A 27816-nucleotide genomic window follows, 5' to 3' on the forward strand; every position below is an offset into this window, starting at 1 on the left:
ATCTCAAGATTGTTGATGGGAGCCTTGTTTCCACTCCAGGAACCATATGCCTTGGAGCTGAGGAGATTTAAGTTGGCATCTGTGGTGACCATGATCCAATCCCAGCTGAAGAAGGGACTCCCTATGTCGAAAATCTGTTTTTATAGCTACCACACCTGCAATAGCTGGGCCCAAAGGCACAGTCAAAAGATCTGGGATGCAAACACAGGGTTGAACCTCGACCATCTCGCCAAGAGAGGGTTGGAACTCATTCATCTGAAGTGGGCAAACTGTGCTACTTCAAAGGAAGAAACCATTCTCCAAAGCAGTTTCATGCACTGAAGGATTGAAATTTGTTCGAGAGCCAGCTGCATTTCTTGTTTTCTCCTTCAGAACAAACTGCAGTTTATTACCCAGCCATGAGACTTAAATGTTGCCCCTGTGAAGCATAAATATCCCTTAGGGAAGTTAAATATATAATACTCATATACGGTGGGTTTGGGATTAGTTTCCGGATATACAAAAAGTATTATAGATGATTTTAGGGGGTGTGCTCAGACTTTTGACAAGTACTGTATAGATTACACACACACACTATATGGACAAAAGGGCTTGGGTATGAAATCCTGGGATGAAGCCGACGGGATGAAATGCCGACGCCGGAAGCCCGACAGAGCATGCAAGTACCCTAACCCTACCCTTCTTCCCCCCTCTAACCGTCCCTTAGGGGTGCCTAACCCTAAACCTCCTGGGGGGGTGCCTAACTCTAACCTCTCCCCAGCAGCACCTAACCCCCCCTTCCCCTTCCCGGGGGGGGGGGGGTGTCTAACTCTAAGTCCCCCCGAGAGTGCCTAAACCTAACCTCTCACGGCTAAGTGCTAAGGATGGCCGGACTTACCTCGATCGGTCCGGCGTCATTCGGCATTCCAGCGTCGGGATTAAGATAGGCGTCGGTATTTAGATGCCCATCTTAAGTCCATTGTCGGGCTTCTGCTGTCGGGATATAGACCGGGGGCATTTGGTCCGCCGGTCTATAAACTACTGTGCACCCGGACAAAAGTATTCGGACGCCTGATCATTACACCAACAGGGACTGTAATGACTTTGCATTCAAATACATATACTTTAATATGAGTTGGCCCCCCTTTTGCAGCTATAACAGCTTCCACTCTTCTTGCAAGGCAGTCCAAGAGGAGTGGAAGCTGTTCCAAGAGTGTCTGGGAATTTGTGCCCATTCATTCTGTAGAGCATTTAGGAGGTCAGGCACTGATGTTGGATGAGAAGGCCTCGCTCGCAATCTCCGTTCCAGTTCATTCCACAGGTGCTCAATGGGGTTGAGGTCAGAGCTCTGTGCGGGTCAGTCAAGTTCTTCCACACCAAACTAATCAAACCATGTCTTTATAGTCCTTGCTTTGTGCACTGGGGCACAGTCATGTTGGAATAGAGAAGGGCCTTCCCAAACTGTTGCCACAAAGTTGGAAGCATAGCATAGTCCAAAATATCTTGGTATGCTGAAGCATTAAGATTGCCCTTCACCAGAGTTAAGGGGCCTAGCCCAAACCCTGAAAAACAGTCCCATACCGATATCCCTCCTCCACCAAACTTCACAGTTGGCACAATGCAGTCAGGCAGGTAACGTTCTCCCGAAATCCGCTAAACCCAGACTCGCCTATCTGACTACCAAACAGAGAAGCGTGATCCGTCACTCCATAGAACACGTATACACTACTCCACAGTCAAGTGTCGGTGTGCTTTACACCACTCCATCCGACGCTTGGCATTGGACTTGGTGATCTGAGACTTGCATGCAGCCGTTTGCAAATGGAGACTGCATGGCTAGGTGCTTGATTTTATATACCTGTGGAAACGGGTCTGTTTGAAACACTTCAATTCAATAATTAACAGGAGTGGCCAAATACTTTTGTCCATATAGGGTGCACTGCAACATCTGAATGTACCCACCTGTAAGGGCAGCTTTGTATGTCCCCCAAGGTATAACGTCCCCAATGGAATGAAAAACAAATTAGGATTTTTCTTTACTCTCTAGTTGCTGTTAAACAATGTTAAATGTTTTCAGGGGAAATTGTTCTCTCTCTCTTTGTGTTGTCTCTCTCTATTCCAGCCTGTGGGGCTTGGTTAGGAAAATAACCATGTTCCCTGCAGGCTGGTGATCTAGAAGGGGGAGGAGCTTTAACAGTGCATTACACTGATTTTATTGTGAGTGATAAAATTCTGACTGAGCCTCTATATCCACCTAAGTTACAGTGTCTCTCACTGAAGTTAGAGGAAAAGAATTCCTGCAAGGTTCAATGTCTTTGCATCCAAGGCTGCCAGTTTTAGCTGGAAGGTGCTATACACTGCTAGCTTATGGGCATACATATCAGCATTGGGAGATTTAGAACGTCCCCATGGTCCAGTGTCCCTCTGGTGATCTGATGAATGAGAAAATTGGATTTTTATACTTCTGTCAAATACTTATCTCTGAATGGGGCACACCGATTGCATAATGTTTACAGATGTTAAATTATTTTTCACTGGGGGGGGGGGGGGAGGAATGTTTCTCTATCCTAGATTTTTTTTTTCTGGTTTGGCCCTGGGTGGCTTGGGAGGAGATTTAATAAAGCTTGGAGATGGATAAAATTGTGAGAAAGAAAGCACCAACTAATCAGCTCCTAATTGTCAATGTACAGGCTGTTTTTGAAAAATGACAGTTAGGAGCTGCTTGGTTGGTACTTTAATAATTCTCACAATTTTATCTCTCCAAGCTTTATTAAATCTCCCCCTTGGTCTGAAAAATAACATAGTATTATGCAGAATGGGACTATAGAATAGGGAAGAGCTTAAAAGAAATTTAATTTAAAGTGCTAAAGTCCTAATGGAAGCTCTGTATCGCCATGGCCCAGTGTTCAGTGCCCCTGGGTGGATTTAGAGAAAAGGAGTCAATGTAAGTATAATAATCCTGTTATTTAAATCAGAGTTGCTATTCACTCCTCAACCCTCTTATCTACTGTGTCCCCTCCCATATTCTCACAAGATCTTGAGAATTCAATAAAGTTACATATAAGTATTACAAATATTTGTGCCACCTGTTACGGAAAGTTATGGCAAGACTGAATATTTCAGCTGTACATTAACTACTAAACCAACTTAATGGGAGACTGTTAGACGTAGCACTGACCTTATAAAAGACATCAGGGACATATTGCTCACTGCTGGACTCTTTGGCATAGCCGAGCTCTGGAGCATCTTTACAGGGCAAGAGGCACTCGTCTCGTACAAGTGCCATACACTGATTGGACACTTGGTAACCCTCGAAGTGCACCTGGTTATCTGGCCCTCCTAAGGCAGAAAAACAAGAGAGGTATGAATAGATACAAAAGACATATCGGATAGGGAAAGTTTTAAGGGACTGTACAGGTGATGTCTCTAAGCCTCCATTATGTACTGGAGAGGTCTGCCATTTAAATACAATTATTATTACTTCGTTGTACAGTCCATTCACTTTTGCAGCTTCAAATTCAGATAAACTCAAAGAAAGAAGGTATTAGACAAAATTAGGGAATTGCCTGGATAAATACAATCGTCATAACTTTATTTACATTTTATGGGACACTGGGGGTCATTCAGACCCGCTCGCGAGCGCAGGACGCTCGCAAGCGGGTCGATGTTACCCCAATGCGCATTCGCACGACGGAGGGAGCTCCGTCGTGCGCATGCGCGAGACCCAGACAGCGACAGCCAAGCTGTCGCTCCGGGTGTCGCACCAAAGGGGGCATGCTGCCGATGGTGACTGACAGCACGCCCCCTTTGGTGGGCATGCCAGGGGCGTGGCTGCCAGACGGAGGCGTTCCCATGGGAAAGCCTACCGTCTGGGTCCGGCCCCACTGACATCACTAGTGATGTCAGTGGGAGTGATTTTGGCTCTGATAGAGCCAAAATCACTCCAGGGCTTGTGGTCACCGAGACCCTACCGCAGGGTCTCGTCGCAAGCCCGATGGTCGCGATGGTCTTGACCATCGCGACCATCTTTTTGGCCGCTCGCATATGCTGTGGGTGGTCAGCCACAGCTATGCGAGCGGCCAGGAGGCCGCTCCATTTTTAGGTAGGAGGGCACTGATTCAGAGCGAGCGCTCTGGTCAGAGCGTCCAGCTCTGAATCAGGCCCACTGTGTACACACAGGACAGCCATTACAGGGGTAATAATGGACACAACTGCATGTTGCCCAATGCATGAGAACATCCACACTGCAGGACATCTAAAATAAAAAAAATCTCACAGGTCTCTCAGTGATAAATAATGCTTCTGTAGTCTAAAAAGGCTGTATTGGACAGCACAATGGCAAAGTGGTCAGCACTGCAACCTCATAGCACTGGTTCCTCTTTCAACTAGGGCCCAATCAAAGTGAAATTTGTATGTTCTCAGGTTTCCATGGGGTGTCTTTGGGGGCTGTTGTCCTCCTACATTGTAAAAACATACTACAGGTTGAGTCTCCCATATCCAAATTCCGAAATACGGAATCATTTTGGCATGACTGAGATAATGAAACCTTTGATTTTTGATGGCTCAATGTACACAAACTTTGTCTAAGGCACAAATTATTAAAAAATATTGTATAAAATGAAATTCAGGCTGTGTGTATAAGGTGTATATGAAACATAAATTAATTTAATTTCTGTACACAAACTTTACTTGAGCCACAAAATTATTAAAAATATTGTATAAAATGACCTTGAGGCTGTGTGTATATAACACATAAATGCATTCTGTGTGTATATTGGGGTCCTATTCCCAAGATATTTCATTATATGCAAATATGTATACACTATATTAATGTTAATACATACATTATCTATTATATAATCTCCTTATAGATGTTTCCAGCTGCATGGTAGCCCATCCCCCTCCCTTCCCTCACAGCTCTTACTGGATGGCAGAATTGCAGTCAAAAGGGCTGATTCTGAGTTGGGAGGAAAGCAAAAGAGCAAGTAATTTTGCATCTGGACAAGCAATGTTGCAATGAAAGGGGTGCGAATACATTATTTTTGCATGCAGGGTTAATACGGTCTGCTTTTGCATGTAGCCCACAAATGATGGACAGCTTTATTACACTGCAATTTAGATTTGAGTTTGAACACAACCCTCGCAAATGTAAATCTTTTTGCACATTTTAAATCTGCCACACCTGCAGTGCGTCTTGGTTATGCCAAGGTGCAAAGTTACTTGCTCTTTTTGTGCTTTGCTCCCAACTCTGAATCAACCTCACAGCTGGACTTCTGTCTTCTCCCCCTGGCAATGTTAGGACTGTCCCCCTTCGCCCCTCCAGGTGCTGATAATAGGGAGCAGCTATGTCCTAACAGTGTCACCTATGTGCCCCCCTCCCCCAGGGAGGATATTGGGGAAAGAGATGAGAATTACTGACAGGGGGAACACACGGGGAGGTAGGGAGACTGATATGAGAGACAGGGGAGAGGGGGTGAGTGGAAAAGGAATGAGATACAGGGAGAAGGAGGAGCAGAGTAATGAGACAAAGAAATAGAGATGAGAAGCAAGATGACAACGATAAAAACCCTTCAATAGCCAGACACAATAACTAGCACTCGTCCAAAATACTAGTATATTAGAGAGCTTGCACCGGATCTCCTCCTGTAGCCTACATGTGGTCCAATGCTCTAGTAACTCATGAGTCACTATTGTTAGATGATATGCTTGAGACCTGTGTAACCAAAGATAAGAGTTTGTTTTCTCTACTTTAATCCTTCTTTCCATCAATATTTCTTCTCTTCATTCATGTTTCTCCTGAATTGCAATTTACTTATAACATGAATCATGATATTAAAAAAATAAGGGCACGCTATACAATTATCATTTGGTTTCTATAATTACATATTAATAAATAATGTTTATATTTAATGAGTTTCATACTTGAGCTAGTAAATGTGTGTGAGTTCCAAGTTTGTAAATTAAATCAGTTACCATTAAGTTCACTTGAATATTTCAGATACAAAACTGAATTGTGTTATGGTCATGACCATTGGCCACCATTTGAGCTGTTTATATCTAACTTTATAAATTTTATACATGCCAAATACATATTTAAATAGTTCTGAATATAATAACCTCCCTGCTCCAACATGTTTTTGCAATAAATGGACATACAATGTACTGAAGTCAATAAAATATCGTTGATCTATTTGCTGTCAGTGTCCAATCACTTTTTTAAAATCAGTTTTTATTTAGGCATCACATCAACTTACAAACATCGAGCATGATATGTCAAAATATACAAGAGCAAATTTGGATAAACATATACATGTTCGTAATCATACACAGTAATACATAATAAGTTACATAAATGTGGCCATGCATATGGCAAATAAGTCCAGAACCATCAGTGAGTATATATCAAATACAATAACAGCTTTTAAGTCTATATCCTTATAGGGCCCTCAGCGGGGCATCGGTATGTAATGCCGAAGGCTCAAATATCGACAGCGGCAGCCTGGCGGGTGAAAACCCCGACAGCTGAAGGTAAGTACCCTAACCCTTCCCTCTACCAAACTACCACAACCAAAATTACAAATCATTATACATATAGCAACATAATAGGTTGGCATCCTCCCTTAGGGGTGCCTAACCCTAACCTCCCCCCCGTTAGAGCCTAAACCTAACCCGCTCTCCCCACACCCTAAACCTAACACTCCCGCAGGGGGGTGCCTAATCCAAACTCCCCCCCTAGTGGTGCCTAAGGCTAACCCCCCCTTCCCCTACCCTAACCCTCCCGTTGGGTGCCTAAACTTAACCCTCCCCCCGCACAGCTAGAAGCTAAGACACCCTGCATACCTTCGTTCGGTATGCCAGGTGTCGGGATTCCGTAGTGGGGCTAATGACAGATGTCGGGATTTCGATGCCTATCTTTAGTCCCATGTCGGGATAAAAGCCTCCGCTAAGGACGCTATTCCTCCACCGGTATCCTGACTGCATCCCCTTAGCGGAGTCGGGTGGAGCCAAAGACCAAAATTGAATAAGGTATCAAGGAATTAACTATGCAGTATTATGGGAGGATCACCCAACAAGAGTCTGGTTTCGTACCATTCTGTATTTTTAAGGGAATGTCTAATTCGATCCTGAAAATCTGCTGGGAGGATAGAAATATAACTTTCCCAAGACTCAAAGAATTTTTAAAGCAATTTTTCTTTGTCTAAGGTCGTCTCTAACAAGTCCATTTGGAAAACATGGTGTATCTTTCTTTTAAATAAATTTAAAGAAAGCGAGAGAGGAAGGATCTAGTCTTGTAGAATAGATATGCGCGCTGCTGTACTATTTGCAGCAAGAGCTTTTTACAACCTCTGGAGACCCTCTGATTCTCTAGGAGAATTCCAAAAATCGCCGATTCCGCAGTGAACAGCAAATGTTCCATTGAGAAATTTCTAACTTTGATCCAAAATCGTCGTTTTAAAGGACATGCCCAAAAAACAATGAGAAAGATCTGCTTCAGTAGTACGACAGCAATGACACTCATGGGAAGCAGACATGCCTGACAGGTATTGCCTGTGGGGCGAATAATCTGCTCTATAAAATACATTGATAAACATTTCCTGGGATTGTATTAAGGGAAGTAGATGACATGAAGAAAGTTAATTGTTTAGCAATATAGGACAGTTAAGCAATGGGAAGTCCGTGAGCCACTGTCGTACTACTGAACGAGTAGTAGAGTGTTCTAACGAAGAAAGCAGGAAAGAATATTGTGCAGATATGGCTTTTCTAGAGGCAGGCAGGGATCCCAACATGCAATCCAGTGTATTCGACCAGACCAGCTCTGAAAACCCTCCAACAACTGAGTTAATAGTGTTGCATCTGAAAGTATGCTAGTGGAAAGCGCTGAAGGACAGGAAAGGTTTGTTTGGCCTCTTCAATACATTTTAGCTTTTTAGTAGAAGAATCCACTACTCCGCCAATGTTTCCGAGTCCCTCCCGCCATAGAATTGAGAATGGAAAAGCTCCCTCCCCATTTTGGAATGCCTCATTACCCAGGAAGTTGAATAATAAAGACTTATATTTATTAAAATTAGCTTTACGTCTCAATAAGTGCCACAAGCGATACACTGACCAGAGCAAAGGGTTCTCCTTAATCTCCTGATCAATCTCTGCTTGGGATTTAGCCCATGTGAGCGGGAGTTGTCGGCTCCAAGTTGGCTGTGTTACCCCTAGGACAAGGTACATGCCCCCCGATTTAGAAAGGTTAACCTTGAATTCAGATACACTTCCGAACTCCTGTATTAGATCTAGAATCTTGGGAAGAGAGTTTCTAGAGTCACCCATATACAATAACACATCATCTGCAAATGAAGATAGCTTCACATTCATGTCACCAATTCGTATACCCTTGAAGACAGATGAGGCTTGCAGAATACGAAGTAAGGGATCGATGGCTACATTAAAAAGGAGTGGTGATAAAGGGCACCCGTCTTGTGCCACGCCGCATAACCAACTGTTCTCCCCTCGAGCTATTAACCAAAGGAGCGGTAGAGGGCATCGTATAAAAGTATTGAATTAGTTTAATAAAGTTTTAATCAAACTTTCTACACTCACTTTAAATAAGTGGGGCCAGGCCACTGTGTCGAAGGCCTTGTGGGTGTAAAGACTGGGGAGAGCATATGTCCCGCTCTTCCCCTCCGAGCAGAGGCTATTATTGCAGCAATGGCAGTACAGATTGCTTTTACCGAGTGGCGTTGTAGCGGAAAAGCTCATTTCACATCGGATTGGGCATAACTACAAATTATATTGTATTAGTAATAACATGTCATTTTCCCCTTGTACATTTGTAAGTGAAAATCCTTTAAACTAGATACTCTACTCTAACCAGCATGAGGTCTGGTGTGTGGAAAGGTGACAAGCCTTAGAAGCTGGGTAAGAAAGGTTATAGGAAGGTCTGTCTTCCTGAGTCAGCCATAAACCTGTCTCACTGTATATGGCATAAAATAAATATGTCTGTGGAAATTATATATGGCCAGACCCTTTCTAAAAACAGTCCTTAAGAGCCCTGTGTTCGGTTTGGGAACAGAGATCAAAAAAAAAAAATAGTTGTTTATACAGGGAGACACTGTCTCCAGAGGTGTGAATCTCCCCACCTAGTCACTGGGCACGTTTATGGACCCAAGCCTGTTTTCCAAACGTCAAAGAGAGCTGAATAGTTAATTAAATGACCACTGCTCATGTGTCCCGGAAACCCTGAGCTTCAGCAGCTGAACAATCCACTCTGAGCGAAAAAGGGTTAAAATCATCCCCAGGGAGTGGGTGAGGGGGGTGCATGGAAAAAGCAGGCATAAAATGTGAGTCCACCCTCACCCACTTGTTCATTCTGCATGAGGCTATCGAAGGATACAGATGATCCCTAATTCGTCACTGGGAAGGCCTCATCCCAGAACCATTTAATCCAACGTGATTCGAAAGAAAAGTGTGAGTAACTGTGTGATTCATTATCATTATTATATTCTTTGTAACTTTTTGTACATAAGCTTTGAAGACATTCATGAATTAAATATTCATTCTAGTTCTGGATCTATGTTATTATGAACCAAGGCCTCATATGGCTCATGTTACCTATTTTTCTAAGTATCTATAATTGTGTATGCAGGTAGGAGCAGAAGCTCACCTTATGCTTTAGCATTATATTCTTCTGCTGCTGGTGGCAGTTACCAGGTTTAGCTAACCACACGTGCTGAGGTAACCTGTAAAAGTCACGGGCGGAGATTCTCAGATTGACGTATCTGGAGGGTCGGCCCGCAGGACCGTGACAGGCGTCCCTGAACAAAACCCAATTGGTGGGAAGTTAACAATTCGGGAAGGATTTGCTGTTAGCTAATATCTTTGAAAACATTTTTAAATCTACATTTAATAGAGTCATTGCCTGTATGATTCCACCGACAGGAGGTATTTACCCAGTTTTAGAATAAGTGTGGTGAACGCTTTGGTAAAAAATGGATCTTCAGGTTGGGATCTATAGATTGTACCTACTCTTTTAGAATTGTTCAATACAATTTCACGTTTGAGCATCTTGCAATATACTTCAGTGAAACAGTCTGGCCCCGATGCGTTATGAGGTAATAAACAAGTAATTACAAAGTTTACCTCTTCTTCAGTGACTTCCCCCTCTAAAACAGTCCTCTGGGATTGTGTTAACTTAGGCAGTGTCGCCTGAGACAGAAGACGTGCATGTCAAGTCTCCTGTGCAGGGATAGGTTTGTATAGTGTAGAGTAGAAGCGGTGAAAGTGTGCCAATATGTAATTAGTGCGGGTATAGGTTTTGTTCAAGGAAACATCCCCTAGTGCAGCCACAAATGAGTCTCTTCCATGGCTTGGACAGTGTAGCCAGTAATTTGCCCGAACGATTTTCCCATTTGTAATAGGAGTGCCTTGTATAGTCCAGGCGTTGCTGCGCCTGAGATGTGAGAAAATAATCAAATAGTTTCTTGTCTCTAAGATAAGCTTCCATTACATTCGCATGGTGACTCTACATAATGATTGAAACTTTTGGAAGCTGCCTCTTGGAGAGATTTATATTTAGAAGCATTGTCCCACCTCAATTTAGTAATACAGCTGAGAATGTGCCCCTCATGACCGCTTTCGACGTCTCCCAGAACAGAACTGGATTGTCCCAGTGTTCGATATTGTCGTCCAAGAAATTGGACCACGAATAGGATAAAAATTATGAAAATCTTCAGACTTCGAAACATAATCCGGGAAATGCCAAAAGCGGTCAGTTGTGTGGAAAGAGTCACAAAATAATTCCATCGTTACTAAAGCATGATCTGAACTAATTATATCTCCCAAGTCAACCTGTTTAAGTTGGGCAAGCAAAGAATTGGCTGACAAGGTAATCGATCCTAGACATGGAGCCATGAGCCCTTGATAAGTGTGAAAAAGAGCGATCAGTTTGAATAAGGAGGCGCCAAGGGTCATTTAATTGCAGAGCCTCTCTACATTCCTGTAATTGTTTCCAACATGGAGGGGGGGGGGGGGTACAACCTAGAAGCAGGGGGTGACTTATCTAGCATAGGGTCATCCAACGTGTTGAAATCCCTGCCCACCACCAGGGGGTATGAGGACCTGCAAGCCAAAATCTGCAATAAGGAGCAAAGAAATTCTCCCGTTGTAGTGTTAGGGATATACAGATTCACTGACGTATATTTTGTACCTTCAATATCTGCATCTATAATAATGTAACGCCCTTCCGGGTCTATTACCGTATTTAAAATTTTGTATCTTAGATTTCTGTGAAAAATAGTCCCCACCCCTTTGGACAAATATTCAGGTTGAGATCTATAGATTGTATTGAACAATTCTAAAAGAGTAGGTACAATTTCACGTTTGAGCATCTTGCAATATACTTCAGTGAAACAGTCTGGCCCCGATGCGTTATGAGGTAATAAACAAGTAATTACAAAGTTTACCTCTTCTTCTGAATATGTGTGTGAGGCTGATAGGCATTCCGCTATCCAAGGTGCACACAATTTAGAAATATCTCCCAATTTCCAGTGTGTTTCTTGTAGAAACATCACAGCTGGGTGTTTCCTACGGATATAAGTTAGGACCTTTTTCTTTTTAAGCGGGGTGTTCAGGTCTCCTACATTCCATGAGGATACCTGTGCCCTAGCAGTAGGGATATCTATATCTCTATGATTTGATGCCATTCAGTAAATAACAGCAGTATTGAAAGGAACTGGGCTATAAGGGCTGGAAATCAGAGGAGTAGTATTAAAAATGAAAAATTAGATCTGTGGCTCCCCCCGCCCCCAACAAATATGAGACCACAAACATAGATATATAATTAAGAAACATTATATAATTATGCAACAAACTGCTCAACTACAGTGTGATAGATGCACCAGAGCAGAGAGCGACATCCCAGGGAAGAAAGAGGAACTGCACGGGTTGTGACAGGTGCAGGGTGCAAGAATGAACACTAATAATTCTCAGTATACAGAAACTAATATGTTGTTGAGACATCTTAAGCAATTGTAAAATTATCAGGATTGAAATTAGACAACCTATCACACCATTATAGTGAATCATTATACAAGTGTCCTCCCCTGTCTTTTCAATATACCTGAGGTCAGGGAAACTGAACTACTATAGGCTAATGACATGTCTGAATTGGCAAGCTGAAATGACCAGCGCAAATAAGTTTGGGAGAGCTTGTATTTCCTAATTTTGAAGCCTAATGTCCATGACTACCTGCACAGAGCTTAAAAAAAAAGTTTAGACTGTTACTGACACCTGTCAGCACTAGCAATGTTATCATCGTTTGCAGAAAGGGATATTGTTAGCGATGGTGTTTTTTTTTTTCTCGTTGTACATTGTATTACAGAACCATGGAGGTGTAGCTAACTTTGCTATAAGCTGGACATGGAGTTAAATAATCAACTCCTCTACTGTAGGCTATACCGACTGAACAGTTTACGACAGATTGATAAAAACCTATGAAACACTGCTACAGCCTCATAACTGGTTCACAACTATAAAGTTATTTCCTCTACTATATCATTCAATCTAATAGGGAAGATAAGGATTTTACAATAAGTGGTGCTCTGACAAAGAACCATAGGCTGTCTCACCAAGTAGGTAAAGAGAAACAATAGGTACGTCAAGGTGAAGAACTGTGATATAAACCATACATGGCCCATATCATAGTTATTAGTAATCATTCCCTTAGAAGCTAGTCTAAACAAAAGACAAAGCAACCTATGGAAAATATATGGAAAATACAAGTAGGCCAACAAAGCAACCTGGGTAATTTGTAGGGAACATTCGAGTAGGCCGAATGCCTCAGTATTGAAAGCTGATACAATTATTTGAGCGGGTTGTGTACGGGATCCCAACGGTAAGAATACAGACGGAATTTGTGAAGTATTTTAACCCAAATCTTAACCCTAACCCACTCCTCCCACCGCCTAACACTAACCTACCCGTCCTGCAGCCTAACCCAAACTGTCCCATCCCGCAGCCTAACCCTAACCCTTGCCTTCCATAGCCTAACCCTCCCCCCAGTGCCTAAACCTAATACTTACCATCGGAATATGTCAATATTGTGACTGTCGGGATGCTGCTGTCAGTATTGTGACAGTCTGCATTCTGACGGATCCTGACCACATCCTATTTGAGCAAGTAAAGCCAGAGCACAGTGAATGATAACATGGAGTCACATAACTAGAGCCAAAAGAACAGTGCATATACCATGGCTAAAGAATATCAAATTATTTTGATCAGCAATGACTTACAAATTCTTAAACATTGATCAAATAATGTAGAGAGAATGATGCAATGAGAGAACTTCAATAAAGACACTAAGGGGTCAATCCTATTAGGTGCAAATTGCAAGTTTGTTTCTTGAAACTCGCACACTTCGCAGTGAAGTGCATTCCCGAGAATTCTCCAATCCAATAAAAAATGCCTATTCGCACTACTCGCAGTGGAGGGGTGCGAACTGACTGCCAAATGAGATTTGCGAGAAATGCATGAAAATGTGGGGAGATCAAGGGGTTCAGCACAGTGTTCCCAACATTTTAACCTTAAAATAAAGATTTTCCTTTCCATCCCTCACCCTCAGGGAGGTGCGAGTGGAAAGTTGCGAATGCAATCTGACTGATTCAGTACAAGTTGCTAATTGGATTGCAAAATTAATTCACTATGCAAATTCGAAGTGAAAATAGCACCTTGCAATTCACACCTAATAGGATTGACCCCTAAAGGCTCATACAGACTTAACGATATGCTACATGAGCGATATCGTTAAGTGTTTTCCCTACACTGCGGGGCTAAATGTTGTTAACGACATTGAGCATACACACTGATTGATATCGTTCACGATATCGTTCAGTGACGGCACCCTCCCTCATCCCTGTTCTTGCAGAACGTGACGATATTGTCAGGTTGCCCTGCAAGTATAAGCGATGAAAGACATTGTTAACGATCCGCGGGAGCATGCATTGTTGATGATGTCTTGCATACACACTGGACAATATTGAACGTGATGACCGATAACGATATTGTTCAACCTATCATCTAGTAGAATGTACGCAGCATCAGAACATCTGACCTTTGAAAAAGCTGCACTTTGAAGCAGTGAAAAGCGTCAGTTACATCTACCCTTCCCCACGCATTTATCATCAATTGTGTGTTGGACTATCCCTGGATAGCTACTGATCGGCCTAAACCAACCCTCAGGACTTAAAAGGATACCACAAGCTGGGAGTAAGCGTGCCCTTTTACTTGGACTAAGACCACAAATGGGCACCATGTGATTTGAGGATTTATTTTTACATCGGAATGACACTATCTACAAAGAACATTCCTCTATCGGTGATCAGGATTACTATCTAGTGGACAGTCCTCACTATTTGTACCATCGGGCTCTCCCAATGTCTATTATACAGGAACAGGCCTTTTTTGAACTTTTAAGTGCTGTGGGTGAGATATTTGCTCATTTGTTACAAAACTACTGTGACTTTTTAATATGTTTATATATACTCATTTGTTATTAAATCTATTGTGACCTTTTAAAATACTGAAGTAATAAAGTGTATGAATTTTCTTGCCCTATATACTTATACCTATTTTCATAATTTAATACATAAAAAAGGGTTTTTCTAGCGCTACCATACCCTTTGTATTTATATTGTGTTTATTTGGGGACTGACTATCCCTTCCCTTTGAGTAGCTGCTCAGATCAACCACTCATTCCAGCGCCTGTTTTTAGTGCCTTATTGGAATCTTTTTTTTGTGTACTGAGTGGCTGAAGTGCCTGAGCCCATCTCTGGGCGATAGTAAGCTGTGCAGTCTCCTGCCACTCACTCTGAGGGTACTGTGACAGGATTGTTATTTTATCTGCCCACCTGTACGGATGGATGAGATCAGCCCTTCTCTTCTCGGATGATTGGTCAAATAATTTCCAACTTTAATGTCGCTTCTTAGTACATTCATCTTTCGATTGCATTTTCCACTATTCCCAATTCCAATCATATTAATATAAATAGAATGTTTGGTATCACAGTTGCTTTGGGGACATAAACTGCAGTATTGGACCAATTGCAGTAGAGGCTGTAGATCTCCCATGCTTCATGTCACCCAATGCTATGCAAACAAATCATTTATATTTTTATTTCTTGCTTAAAAAGGCATATCCTTATATGGATATTTTGTGTACAGGAATATATAATTAACTTTAATCTTAATTAATGTTTTAAATAAAAAAAGTAGGTGGAGAGTAGGGGGGACTTTTATCCGCATGGTAGAAAATTTTTAACTATGGAAGCTTCATATACAATATTGAATTAATTAATTTAAATTGTTATGTGTCATATACCATACCGTTGGTTATTTGAATGGCATCAATGTAATGTTATGTATTGTATGCTGAATTGTTATAATATGCATTTGTACACAATAATATATATCTTGTTCACATGCTAAAGAGTCATAATAAAAATATATTTGGAAAAAATAAAAAACAAGTAGGTGGAGTAAATTCAGAATAAAAAAAAGGCCCAGTCTAGATACCTACCTGTGGCGACCACCGTTACAAATTTAGAGCCGAAGTCTCCATCCGGTGAGAGGCGGCATTGGTTTGGATGCTGGTTCTGGAAGAAACCAGCTGTGATGCATTCTTCTGAACTCAAGAAATATGTATCCTTGGAAAAAAAGAAATTTGCTAAAAAATGGCACAACTATAGACATGAATATAGTATATGGATGAGGAATATATCCAATTTACACTTACTTTGTTCCTACTGTACCGGACAGTACCCTTCCTGGTGTCTTCTGAAACCAGATCTGTGAATATCCAGCCAACCTGCAACAATAAATAGCTCAAACACTGTTCTCAAGGAGGCTCTCCTATGCACTAAAGATCTGCTGTGAATTACAAGACATGGCATTCATAACTTTTATATCAAAACAGACTTGGTTAGCCTCACAAACGTAAAGTAGTGCAAACTTCCTCCAAATCCACTGCCTCGTATTCTTGAGTAAATGTTATAGCATCCCTCATACAATACGGACCAATATCACATCATATATGTATATGCAAATAATATCAAACAGGCGCTCACTATATGTTATTGGGCTAAAAATACACAGATGAACAAAAAAAGTATGAAATTCAGTTCATAAAATACTAGAGGAACACTATTAGTATATGAAACCCTACTAATAAAGCATGGTAGCCAAAATATTAAAATGAAAATTTCCAAACAACCCCTCCCCACAGTAGATATTTAAGTAAATGCATTATATAACAGGACACTCGTAACAAACAGAGGTTCTGGGGCTGAGAGGCTGGCTTCAGTCACACTCTCATCTCTTCCAAAGTGCTGTGTTATATCACTTGTCCAACAGCCTCATACATGAATTACGGAGTTAGTCAGCCTTCTGTGTTTGCATGATAACCTTTGATATTAAACAGTGTGCATTATTAGCATTTCACTCACTGTCTCATCTTACAGCAGCCGCATGGGGGGTCTTAGTAGAGTGACTGGCGGCTCATGAGCAGCTTAGCACTCGATACATTTAGACTGTGGCAGAGCGCATAATTAATCCACAATCTTTGATCCTGGTAAAGCCTAGCATACTGAGATTACAAACAGCAGAGGAGACTGATCACAGCCACACAGTGCAACTGCGGACGGGCCTCCTTCTGTCTGGGAACGGGACTCCAGTCAAGGTATTCCAGCCCTGATGGCAGCCCTGCTAGACATAGACTTCAATGTTGGTCTGTAGAGTAATTTCAGGGGGTGATTCAGCTGTGGATGCAGTGACAGCAATCACGCAGATTTCCAATTATCAGGTGACAGAGGTTTCCTTGCCTCTTTTAGCCATCTGCGGTGGCCGGCTTGCGAGACCACATGGTCACTCAGCCAGCCAAAGGGATCGCAGATGATCAGATGCTGCGGCTCGGATTAGTAATGCATGTAGGAGTTCGACGCCTCCTGCTGCATTACAATATTACAGCTGCTAACATGTTAGCAGCTGCGATAGCATATGCGTCTGCAGCTGAATCACCCCCTCTGTTCTACAGTGATTTCTGAAACTCAAGTGATTTTAGAAGCTATACTGATTTCTGTCCTGTAAGTCAGTCTGCTCCTGATATACCCCATTCCAAACGGTATGAGAAAACAGCTCCCTCCACTGTCATTTACTCCTAATTTACATAGTTATCCAGGTTACAGGCGAGGAAAATGTAAAAAAATAAAGGTTGCAGCTGCACTTCAGGGTCCAGTCTTCAACCTGGGCAACGCTGGGTATCCCAGCTAGTATATATAATACACACACAGAAAAAAAACAGTATTATAAATACTTTATACTAGGTTCAGGGACTTTTCAAACTCATTAACTGGTCTCGGCAGAGCCCTCCCATATTAGTATTTGTATTCAGAAATCCTGATTTTTTTTTAATTTATTTTTTTCCAATGTTTCTAATTTACTACACGTGCATGCAAATGACAGGGAGATGGAGAGAAAAAGCCAGCAAGAATTCTAATAGTGGAAAAACAAAAACAAGTCCAACCTCTACAACTTTATATAGGAGAATGAAAAATACATAGAAAAACTTTTGAGTTTTAAAGCACATTGAAATCACTGTATTTTTTAAACACCAATGTAGTTTTATGTGAAGTTAAAAGGTTTAATCAGCATACAAGGCATCATTGTTTGTATCTAATTTCTTCCACCAACTTTTATTAGCAGATACCAGGAAATATTATAAGCTGTGTACAAGGAAATGTACTGGGTCCAAACCCCATCCCACTCCTGTGTCTCTATTAATGGGTGTATTCACCACACCCAGACATTCAATGAAATGTATGCCCACCACAATGATCAGCACAGTACAGTGACATTTCCTACTACACACTCAGGGGGAGCTTTAATAAAAGCTTGGAGAGATATAAAATTGGAGATAAATAGCACCAACCAATCAGCTCCAAACTGTCATTTTTCAAACACAGCCTGTAAACTGACAGTTAGGAGCTGATTGGTTGGTGCTATTTATCTCCAAATTTATCTCTCTCCAAGCTTTATTACATCTCCCCCTCAATCTGTTATTTTTGGTTCTTGCCTTTCTTATTCCAAGCTTGGCTGCAATCTCATCCACTGCTTTTGCCTTTGGATCATCAAGCAGCTCCAGGCTGTTCTGTGTTCCAATCTAGGAGTAGATAGACAGACAAGAATGTAGGTGAATGTAACTTCAGTATGTGTGTACACTTTGGGCCTCATAAAGTGAGGTGTACATCCAGCTAAAGGGTACAACTAGCACCGTCCTAGACAAATCATGTTCACTCTGCACGCCATGGTAGTCACAACAAATGGGTAACTCCTAGCACAGCTGAGTGGAGAAGGTAGAAAAAAAAAATAAAGACACCTGCAGCACACAGCCAGTCTCGTCTTTCCCTTCTGTATCTTTTTCCAGTCTTCCGAGGTAGAAGTTTTCCTTGGGGGGGTATTTCGCATTGTGAGCTTACTTTGTATTGGTCTTCAGCAATGTACCCTTCAGCGTTATTAGCTAAGGAGGAAAGTAATTTCCCTTAATTCCCTGCTGTAGACTTCCTATTGTGCATCGCTAAGTAGGTGACTATGACAGTATTTACTGCTGTAACCTCACTCCGCAGTAGTGTTAAACAGTCTTTCTTTCCTGATACTTATCCGCTGTAGCTTCTCTTCAATGACTTTCCTTAGTGTTGTCAGTCTAGGTTTCTGGAGGTGCCAGCTGTAAACATAGCCATCAGCACAGTGCCAGATTTCTATTCCCAGTGCTGCAGGATGTCTGTGGATCCTGACCCCACTACAAGGAATACCAAGAAGCATTAGCCATAGGACAGCACTGATTTATTTATTTTTTTGCTTTTTGTTCCTCTTACTGCATTTTTAAATTAGTTAATAAGTGGTCTTTTTTCTTTTAAAATCAGTATTCCCATTGATCTGGTTCCATGCAAGAAGTCCACGAAAGTAAGTTACAGAAGCTGTGGAGGTTGCGACAACATCTCTAGTACATCCTCTGGAAGAGATTTATGGCGTAAGAAAACTGTTAGCGAGCAAGATTTAAAGGAACAAGCTCACAAGACAACTATGGCTCAATTTACACCTGATTTGGAGGAGAATCACACTAGTCTGTTGATCCATGATCTAAGACTGTGTAGTGGAAGAACAGTATGCCTCTTCAGGTGCAGAGTCTGGCGACAATGAGGAAATCAGTAGATTGTTTCATACTGAAACAGTTCATTGCATCCTAAAACATATTTCTAAGTTGCTCAACTTGAAGATACTAGAGAAACTATGGCACAGGGTGACCTGTTTCATGAGTATTGCAAGCAAGTCAGAATATTCCAGGTGCACACTGTTATGGACTGTTATGGACATTGGACCTGATTTAGAAATGTACGCAATGGGAATTTTTATGCAGAACGAGAGGCTGATCAATGTGCGTCAATGTTACAGATATTTACGCTGGTACACGACTTTGGGCACAGATGAGAAGGCAGCAGCTATGCTTGGGTAAGCTTTGGAACTATTAGCATATTTTCACAGCTGTGATCTCATTAGCATCCACCAGTGAATCAGGCCCATTATCTGCAAGGAATTTGAGCAACTTGACAAATCCCAAACAGTCTTTAAAAGGGTAAGAATGTATTTACCACTTTTGTAATGAAGCGCTGCTAAAGTGGTGTGCTGTACGGATGCAGCAGTATACAACTTTTTGTCTAGAAACATTACTCCGTTAGAAAACATTGACTGGAAAATAGAGACCTCTTAAGAAGATTCACATATCCTCAAGGATCTTGCTTAAAGCTGGAGTGTTTTCAGCCCAGTAGTCAGGGCCTTCAGGGCTTGGGCATAAGGCCTATATGAAGAAATTCAGGATGGTGTTAGCAGAGCCACTCTGTTATCAATATAATTCAGAAGACTATTTTCTCAGCAAGTCATCTTTAGACTCTCCCACTGTAGCTAGAAGAGTGTTGTGGCTGAAACCTCTGCCCGCTGATCCACAATGTAAACATAAATTGGCTACTTTACCAATGGAAGGCTCACTGCTATTTGGTAGAAAAAGACTCTGCTCCATTATCCTCAGGATAAGAGACAGACGTGTCCTCCATAGTTTTTCCCTAGGCATTAGTTCAGGGAAGCGAAGTCTTCCTAGATTTGCAAAACAAAAGAAGCCTCCTTTTTAAAAATATGGAAAGTGGTCAGAGAGGTCCTCAAGAGTGAAATTATTCCATCTCCGAAGCTTCAGTTTTAGGGATCCACATAGATACATTGCGAAGCAAAGTGTCCCTCGCAGAGGAGAGGTTTACCAGACTGTCTCACTGATGGCCATAGCGCGGAACGCCCAAGTTCACAGATTCTTCTTCAGACACAGGGACTCCAGATCACTAGCAGTGGACACTCTTACCGCTTCTTGGCGGTTCAAGCTGGGGTACGTTTTCCACCAGTTCCTCATCTCTCTAGGACGGTAAGGAAGAAGAAAGTGTATGTGCTGGCAATATTGCCTTTCTGGAATAACTTAAGCAAGAACATCAGTGAGCTACATGCAATGTGTTGCAAGGGAACCTTCCCCAGCATATACTGTATGTGGATATTGTTCTGCTTAGGACCAACCTGGATTTCTTGCCTATGGTCATGTTCAATTTCCATGTCAATAAGCAGATTGTTCTTCCTACTCTTTGTCCCAATCGAACCACTGACAGAGAGCCTGATTTAGCATGGATCGCAATTGCAACTGCGTAGTAGATCGGTTGAGTGGTCACAGAAATGTAGGAGTGCCTGTACGTTTGAAAGCTGTTACTTGGGCGTGCATAAATTAGCCACTGCAATGGCATACGCAGCTTGAGTACTCACTGCATGCAACGAGGTTTACATTTTCTGAGTAAGGTCAGACCTGTTGTAATTGTGCGTGAGGGGCCAATGTTACTCGATTTCCAGATGTATAAGCAGGATTGCAAGATTGCAAGGTATTATAGATGTGCTAAAGCGGTAGTGGGAGTCTCTATGCTGGCTTGGGCTTCTCTATACTAGCTTTGCGATTGCAGTCATTAGCATATTTTCGTGGCATAAGTGCGTAATCGCGGCTGCAAATATCAATCCGTAGTGAATCAGACCCAGAGTATGTCAGTTGCACACTCTCGATTTAAGTCATTACGATTTAAATTTCAAGAACTCAACCATTCAGGAAGATGGACCAGCTTTGGAAATCCAGTCTGGAAATTGGCAAGGCTATCATCAAAACAGACCATGGCAAGACGGATCACATCTCATACAGCAGGCTATAGAGATGAAAGGGCTAAGCGGCGAACTCATAGGCACACGTGTGAACTAAAGAAATCTGTAAAGCGGCTGGATGTTAGTCAGTCCACACCTTTTCAAATCTCTATTTGTTGGATCTGGCATCCTTTGCTGAGGGCTGTTTGGTAGGGAATGGGTATGAAGTCCCGGCGGCTGAATAACCACCGGTTCATATCCCGACGCCGGCAGCCCGAAGGGAGAAGATCCCAACAGGGCAGGTAAGTACCCTATCCCTACCCCTCTACAACCCCCCCCTTCAACTCTCCCTTAGTGGTGCCTAACCCTAACCACGCTGAGGGAACCCCGAACTTACCTCGTTCAGGCTGGCGTCCCTCGGCGTTCCGGCATCAGGATTAATATAGGTGTTGGTATGGCATCGGTATGAAATACCGCCGTTCAATTCCCTGCAGCGCCTGGACGACAAAAGCAGAGTTGCCGGCAGCGGAAGCCTGACAGCGCTGGAAATCCTGATTGTCGCTAAGGTAAATATAAACTAACCTAACCCCCTAACCCTCCTTAGGGGTGCCTAACCCTAACATCCCCCCAAGTGCCTAACCCTAACATCCCCCCAAGTGCCTAACCCTAAGCCCCTTCTTCCCCGCTGCCTAAACCTAAGTCCCACGGGGGGGTGCCTAACCTTAACCCTCCCTCCCTCTAGCCTAACCCTCTCGGGGGGGGTGCCTAACCCTAAGTCCCCCCCCGGGTGCCCGAAACCTAACCCTCCCCCCCGCAGCTGTCCGCTCGCGGCGCCCGGCATCCCTTCGATGAGGATGCCGGGCGCCTGTCTCCCGGTGTCAGGGAAATGTCAGGCGTCTACATCTAGACGCCCGGCATTTCACCCTCGCCAGGATATGACAGCCGGTTTCCTGATTGTATACCGTTGGTATTTCGGTAGTGCCGGGATTTGATTGTTGGTAATGAGACCGACGGCATCACGGCCGCCAGTCTTATAACTACATCCCATTTGGTAGAGACCTCTGCTTAAATAAATAGACCACTATTCTGAATTATATCTTAGTCTGGTCTATTTTAACCCACCCATGGGATAAGCTTTGGTACATCCCATTCGTTGTGGCTATCATGGAGTAAAGAGGAATATGTGAGTTATATTTACCTGATCATTTCTTTTTCTTGAATACTCCATGGTAGCCTAATATTCCCTCCCTTGTTGCCAGGTTTGTTTGTTTCTCCTCTTTGTAGGCAGCTTGGGAAGTTTTTCAAAGACACAGAAAGAAAGGAGGAGTCCCGCTATATGCTGCAGATGTATCTCTTCTTTTTTTCCCTGTCTCCACTTAGCTGAGCTAGGAGTTATTCCATTCATTGTGGCTATTATGGATTATCCAAGGAAAGGAAGTTAAATATAGGTGTTAATTGGGTAAATTACCACCTATATTTAGCAAATGCAATCTTTTTTTATTTGTAATGCCTGCTTTTGAATGTAGTAAATAAATTATGGACAGGTACAATTTTTACGCTATGACTCTGAGTTGAGCGAAAATTCTCCCGACCAAATTTAAATCTATGCTCACATTTTAAATTTACCCTACACCTTCCTGGTTAAGCAACATGGTTTAGCACTTTGTAGCTGGAATGACCCTAGGTCTATGCTGGGAGTTCAACAGTTAGAGGGAGTGGAATTAAATATAATAAACATGACAAATAAAACAGAATACTAAAAGTCCCATAGTTTTCTGTTTAAAAAAAAAAACAAAAAAATGATTATGACTAGTAACCCTTGTTATTCTATTCACACACGCAGAGCACATTATGCCTCTTACCTGTGGAGGTTCATAAATGGCAGCTACCTCTGCCCGGATGCCTAGTGGGATGTCCTTGTGTTCGGTGTAACGCCCATACAAGTAGCCAATGCGTTGGTTTCCAGTCTTGCGCCAGAAGTCCAAGAAACGGTCAGCGATTGTATGATTCTCAAACATAATGTTGTCTACATGTCTGTATTTCTATAGTAAGGAAAAGGGACTTTACTCAGAATAATAATATGTGTAACATGCTCTATAGAGCCTTTGGTGGTTATGTCAGATTCAGAGATGAAGTAATTAGCGTGATTTCACAGACTTTGCTGCTATATTTAAAGCAGCAATCAGTCATAAGGCTGGTTATGTTTTATAAATGATTGCTACTTTAAATTTAGTGGTGAATTCGAGTTCACTAAAATCACACTGGTTCCTTCATCTCAAAACCTATTATTCCGAAAACCCCTTTATTTTGAACAATGGTGCTACCATGTATGAACATTGTTTACAGCATGAAAGGGCAATACAGGTGATAGAATATTTTATCATTCCAATCAATGTGATCACATGCCTGTAAGAGTGCAGCCTATACACTGTCCCCAGACAGATAAACTGCATCATCGTATTCCCTGAGTGGGGCGGCTAGATGGGTAATTAGAGGAAAGTATTCCACACAGGAAGTACAAGAAGATACTTGAACCCCTTTCCCATCACACCACAAATGGGAAGCACTAGAAGTAGAAGACACATTTTATCCCATGAATATGCCCTGCTACCCGGGTGAGTATGTCCCTCAGATGATGGAAGGGGAAGTTTGATTTTAACCATAATGAAAGTTTGTTGGGCACAATGGAAATGGTTCTTAAAGAAACTTTGCAACTCTCAGAAAATGTTTTTATGTAGTCTCGTTTTTTTTACACCATTTTCATAAAGAACCTTAATGTCTTCCATAGAGTTCCCTATTAGAATAGACACTATTTTCACCTGTCTGTTAAGTGTGATGGCGCTAGGCTGGCATTTTGTACAAATGCCCTCTGGCCACGGTGGATGCCCCTCACAACCAGATTTAATCTTGCAGCTGATATTTTCCAAGGCCACAAATTTTCCTCTGAAATTAAATGTAGACAGTGTAGGATTATAAAGAAAGCAATATGACAACATTTTGCAGAGTTGCTTATTTTTCTTGTAGTCAGAAGTACAGTATAAATATATGATTTTGTATAACACAGTTCAGTAGTATAGGTAAAACTAAATCCAGCTAAAATATCAAAGATAATACACTGTAACCTTATATAAAGCTGTAACATCAATTATCTCTTCTAAAAGTGAACCAGTCACTAGGTAGGGGCTGTTTAATCTACTATATAATGTCTTGTGTACTGTGCCCTTTCATCAAGAGAGCTTTGGCTTCCGACTGTACTTTGGTTATTGTCTCAGGTTTTCTTTGATGTCTAAAATCTTTAGTAGAAATAGGGGGATTTGTGTACCGTTAAATCCATTTCTCTGGATCCATATAGAGGACTCTAACTGCAAATTAAACTTATCTGCACTTTTCTTCCTCTCCTCTATATTCCTGGCCCAATCAGAGCTCAGTTTTCAGACTAACAAAACGGATAGCATAGAATGGAGCAAGGAATGAAACAGTAACAGCACTCAAACATAGGAGGAATGGGATGTAGTGTCACCCAAATTTATTCAGAGAAATGGATTTAGCTGAAAATAAAAAATTGAATTCACCCACATCGGGGATGATTTAAAGCTGCCTAGTGCCCAGTGGAGCTCCGATTGGGCCAGGAATATAGAGGGGGGTGGGACAAGTGTGCAAACAAGCTTAATTTGCTATAAGTGGCAACTCCTGCACCAGTGCCCTCTATGCCCCAAGGTTAGCAGTGTCCGTAACCTGGATGATTGAAAAAAATCTAAATATATCTGCTTAAGGTAAAAAAAAAATTCTCTCAGATGCCCTAGTAACAACTACAGTACTTTTGCATAAAAGAGTGCTACATTTCTGGAATAAGATATACAGAGCAGCCCATTATGTATTTACATCCAACAGAAAGCTGTGGCTTATACAAAAGCAAGCTGCTCTGTGGTGAGTCACATGCAGACCTATATCACTGCCTTTGGCTTTGTACATTAGTTCGTAGGTTTTGGGTACAACTGCGTAATTTCTCAACTGAACATTTAGTTAATTGCCTGCCCTTAACCCCTGAATGGGTGCTTTTTGGTATGTCTCCAATAGGTCAAAATATCTCCAGAGGTGGTAAAAAAAATTACTTCTTGCAATTAGTGCAGCAGCCCGTAAGTCTATCTTACAAATTTGGATAAACCCTGAATCGCCATCTTTGTCACTGTTCAAAGCTAAACTCTTTTATCTATCGCGGATGGAATGGGTGGGAGTGATGATGGAAAGTGAAAAATTTTTTGGTGTTTGGGAGAGTTATATTACAACGTTATCTAGTGCTGTTAGAGCTCAACTTCACGGTTCATTATCTAATACTGTTTGGTATATGACACGGATGGCAGAGGGTGATCCACCTGTTGTACTTTAACTTTTCAACCATTGATATTGGGTGGGGGTGGGGGGGGGTGGAGTGAGCGAGTATAATTCTCTTTTTTCCCTTTTTTTTATGTTTTTGTTTGTTTTATCTGATCACATTTTGAGATGATGATATTTGTTATGTCTACTATATACATCACTAACAATAAGATTACCTTTATCTATATGACTAACTTGTCTTGCAATATCTATATTATATGGTAATATGGATGGAGACTTTATTGCAATATCTGGATGTTCTTGAAATGTGTTTATCATTGTCATCTTAATATCATATGTATTTTGATATTGTGATTGTTATTTTTTGTTGTATCATTTATTGCTTCAAAAAATAAAGATGGAAAAAAATAAATAAAAGTAAGCTGCTCCATAACACCTGTAATACACATTTTTTTCAGAACAGTTCTCCTAGGTGCTGGAAGTAAGAAGTTCCAGGAATTCATCATCAATCAAAATGTGCTCATGGCTTTCCGACTGTGTCCTACAAATGGCTAATGGAACATATACTTTCATGTCAACCTGTCTACATACTATAACCACAGGTTCTCACACTCGGTCCTCAGGACTCCAAACAGTGCATGTTTTCCAGTTCTCCTTAAAAAATTACAAGTGAAATAATTAGCTACACATGTGGATCCTTTAAAATGTGTCAGTGAGTAATGAATGCACCTGTGCACCTGCTGGGTGACCTAGAAAACGTGACCTGTTTGGGGTTTTGAGGACAGAGTTTGAGAACCGCTGCTATAAACAAATACCCATATTACAGAATATCAAAATAAAAAAAGACCTCCTTTTCCAGTACACATAAAAAGTATGTAAGCTACAGTAGCTGTGAATATTTGGTGTAATATTAGAACCAATGATGGCAGTGTAGCATATATGACGTGCTTGTAATGTTGTCTCTTACTTGTCGGCACCTCCTGTCAGCTTCCGGATGTAGGCATGGAAGGACATGTGTTTGACTGGGGGCTCCAGATGGTTAAGATAATCCTCATCAAATGGCTGCAAGATGATAATAGCAGAGGCTATGATAAACATAAACCTTCTAAACAAACAGCAGCAGCTTACATTCTCATGGTCCTCACCTCCAATGGGACACAGTGCACACATTTACCCAGTGGCCCATGCCGACACCTACAATGAGAAACAACACATTTTTGTGAGAGATGGGCTGATAAAAATTGCCTTCATAATCCCAGTAATTAACAAATTAAAAATGTAATCATCTATATAAATTACAATAAAGGACAAAGTATCCCCAACATTGAAATTTTCATATAGGATAACCTCAATTCTAACTGCAGCTTTAATTAAGTACTTTCTCTCCCCTTTATCACTAATAGCAATAGCACAGTGGTCGGGGATCAGGGGTAAATTACTACACATGGGGTAAAAATGAAATTCCTGGGGATAATGGATGGACAGCCGGGCATGCATATGAATCATTCTATAATATAGAATGATTCATATGCATGCCCGGCTGTGCCGCAGGGAGGCTCTAAGCCGGACGCCTGCTGAGATGTTATTACCAGCGGGCGCCCGGCTCCTTCCCTGCAGCGCCGCGTTATCCAGAGGCTGGAGTTCTTTTCTGAACTCCAGCTTCCGGCTCTCTCCATTCGCGGTATGGGATCGTTCCGAGGAGCAGCCAGGTGGACAGGATGGCGGCGGATGCAGGAGCGGGGATTAAGGCAAGTGGGTTTTTTTTGTACAAGCGGCACTACAGGGGCATTATATGGGGGCACTACTACAGGGGCATTATATGGGGGCACTACTACAGGGGCATAACTATGGTGGCACAACTACAGGGGCATAACTATGGTGGCACAACTACAGGGGCATAACTATGGGGGCACTACTATAAGATTTCCTTCATTTCAAATCAAGGGGGTAACGTCGGCGTATCTAAATATATTTTGGGGTAAAAGGTAAAAAAAAAGTTCCCTGAACCCTGCAATAGCAACTTCCACAGATCTTTGGCCCTCATTCAGAGCCGTACGCTCTGAGCAGAGCGCACGCTCTGCATGAGGGCCGGGCTCCATTTTCATGGAGCGTCCTCCTGGACGCTCGTATAGCTGTGGGTCACCACCCACAGGCTATACGAGCGTGCATTTTGATGGCCGCGATGGTCGTGACCATCGCGACCATCGAAATTGCGAGCCAGAGCCTGCGGTTGAGGTTTTCAACCGCAAGCTCCGGAGT

General features: G+C 42.0%; 1 protein-coding gene across 1 annotated transcript in view; it reads right to left on the bottom strand.

Moving 5' to 3' along the window:
* NPLOC4 (NPL4 homolog, ubiquitin recognition factor) overlaps positions 1 to 27816 on the bottom strand; it is an 81270-nt gene that overhangs the window by 35237 nt on the left and 18217 nt on the right. The window contains exons 5-12 of the mRNA XM_088474479.1: positions 26703 to 26751; positions 26525 to 26619; positions 24042 to 24165; positions 23085 to 23264; positions 18089 to 18175; positions 15755 to 15826; positions 15539 to 15665; positions 3158 to 3318 (exon numbers count right to left, since the gene is read on the bottom strand). Coding sequence (XP_088330605.1) covers positions 3158 to 3318; positions 15539 to 15665; positions 15755 to 15826; positions 18089 to 18175; positions 23085 to 23264; positions 24042 to 24165; positions 26525 to 26619; positions 26703 to 26751 — 895 coding nt within the window. The remainder of the gene's footprint in view (positions 1 to 3157; positions 3319 to 15538; positions 15666 to 15754; positions 15827 to 18088; positions 18176 to 23084; positions 23265 to 24041; positions 24166 to 26524; positions 26620 to 26702; positions 26752 to 27816) is intronic.

Source organism: Taudactylus pleione, unplaced genomic scaffold (genome assembly GCF_031769625.1).
Source record: "Taudactylus pleione unplaced genomic scaffold, aTauple2 ptg000016l, whole genome shotgun sequence".
Classification (NCBI taxonomy): domain Eukaryota; kingdom Metazoa; phylum Chordata; class Amphibia; order Anura; family Myobatrachidae; genus Taudactylus; species Taudactylus pleione.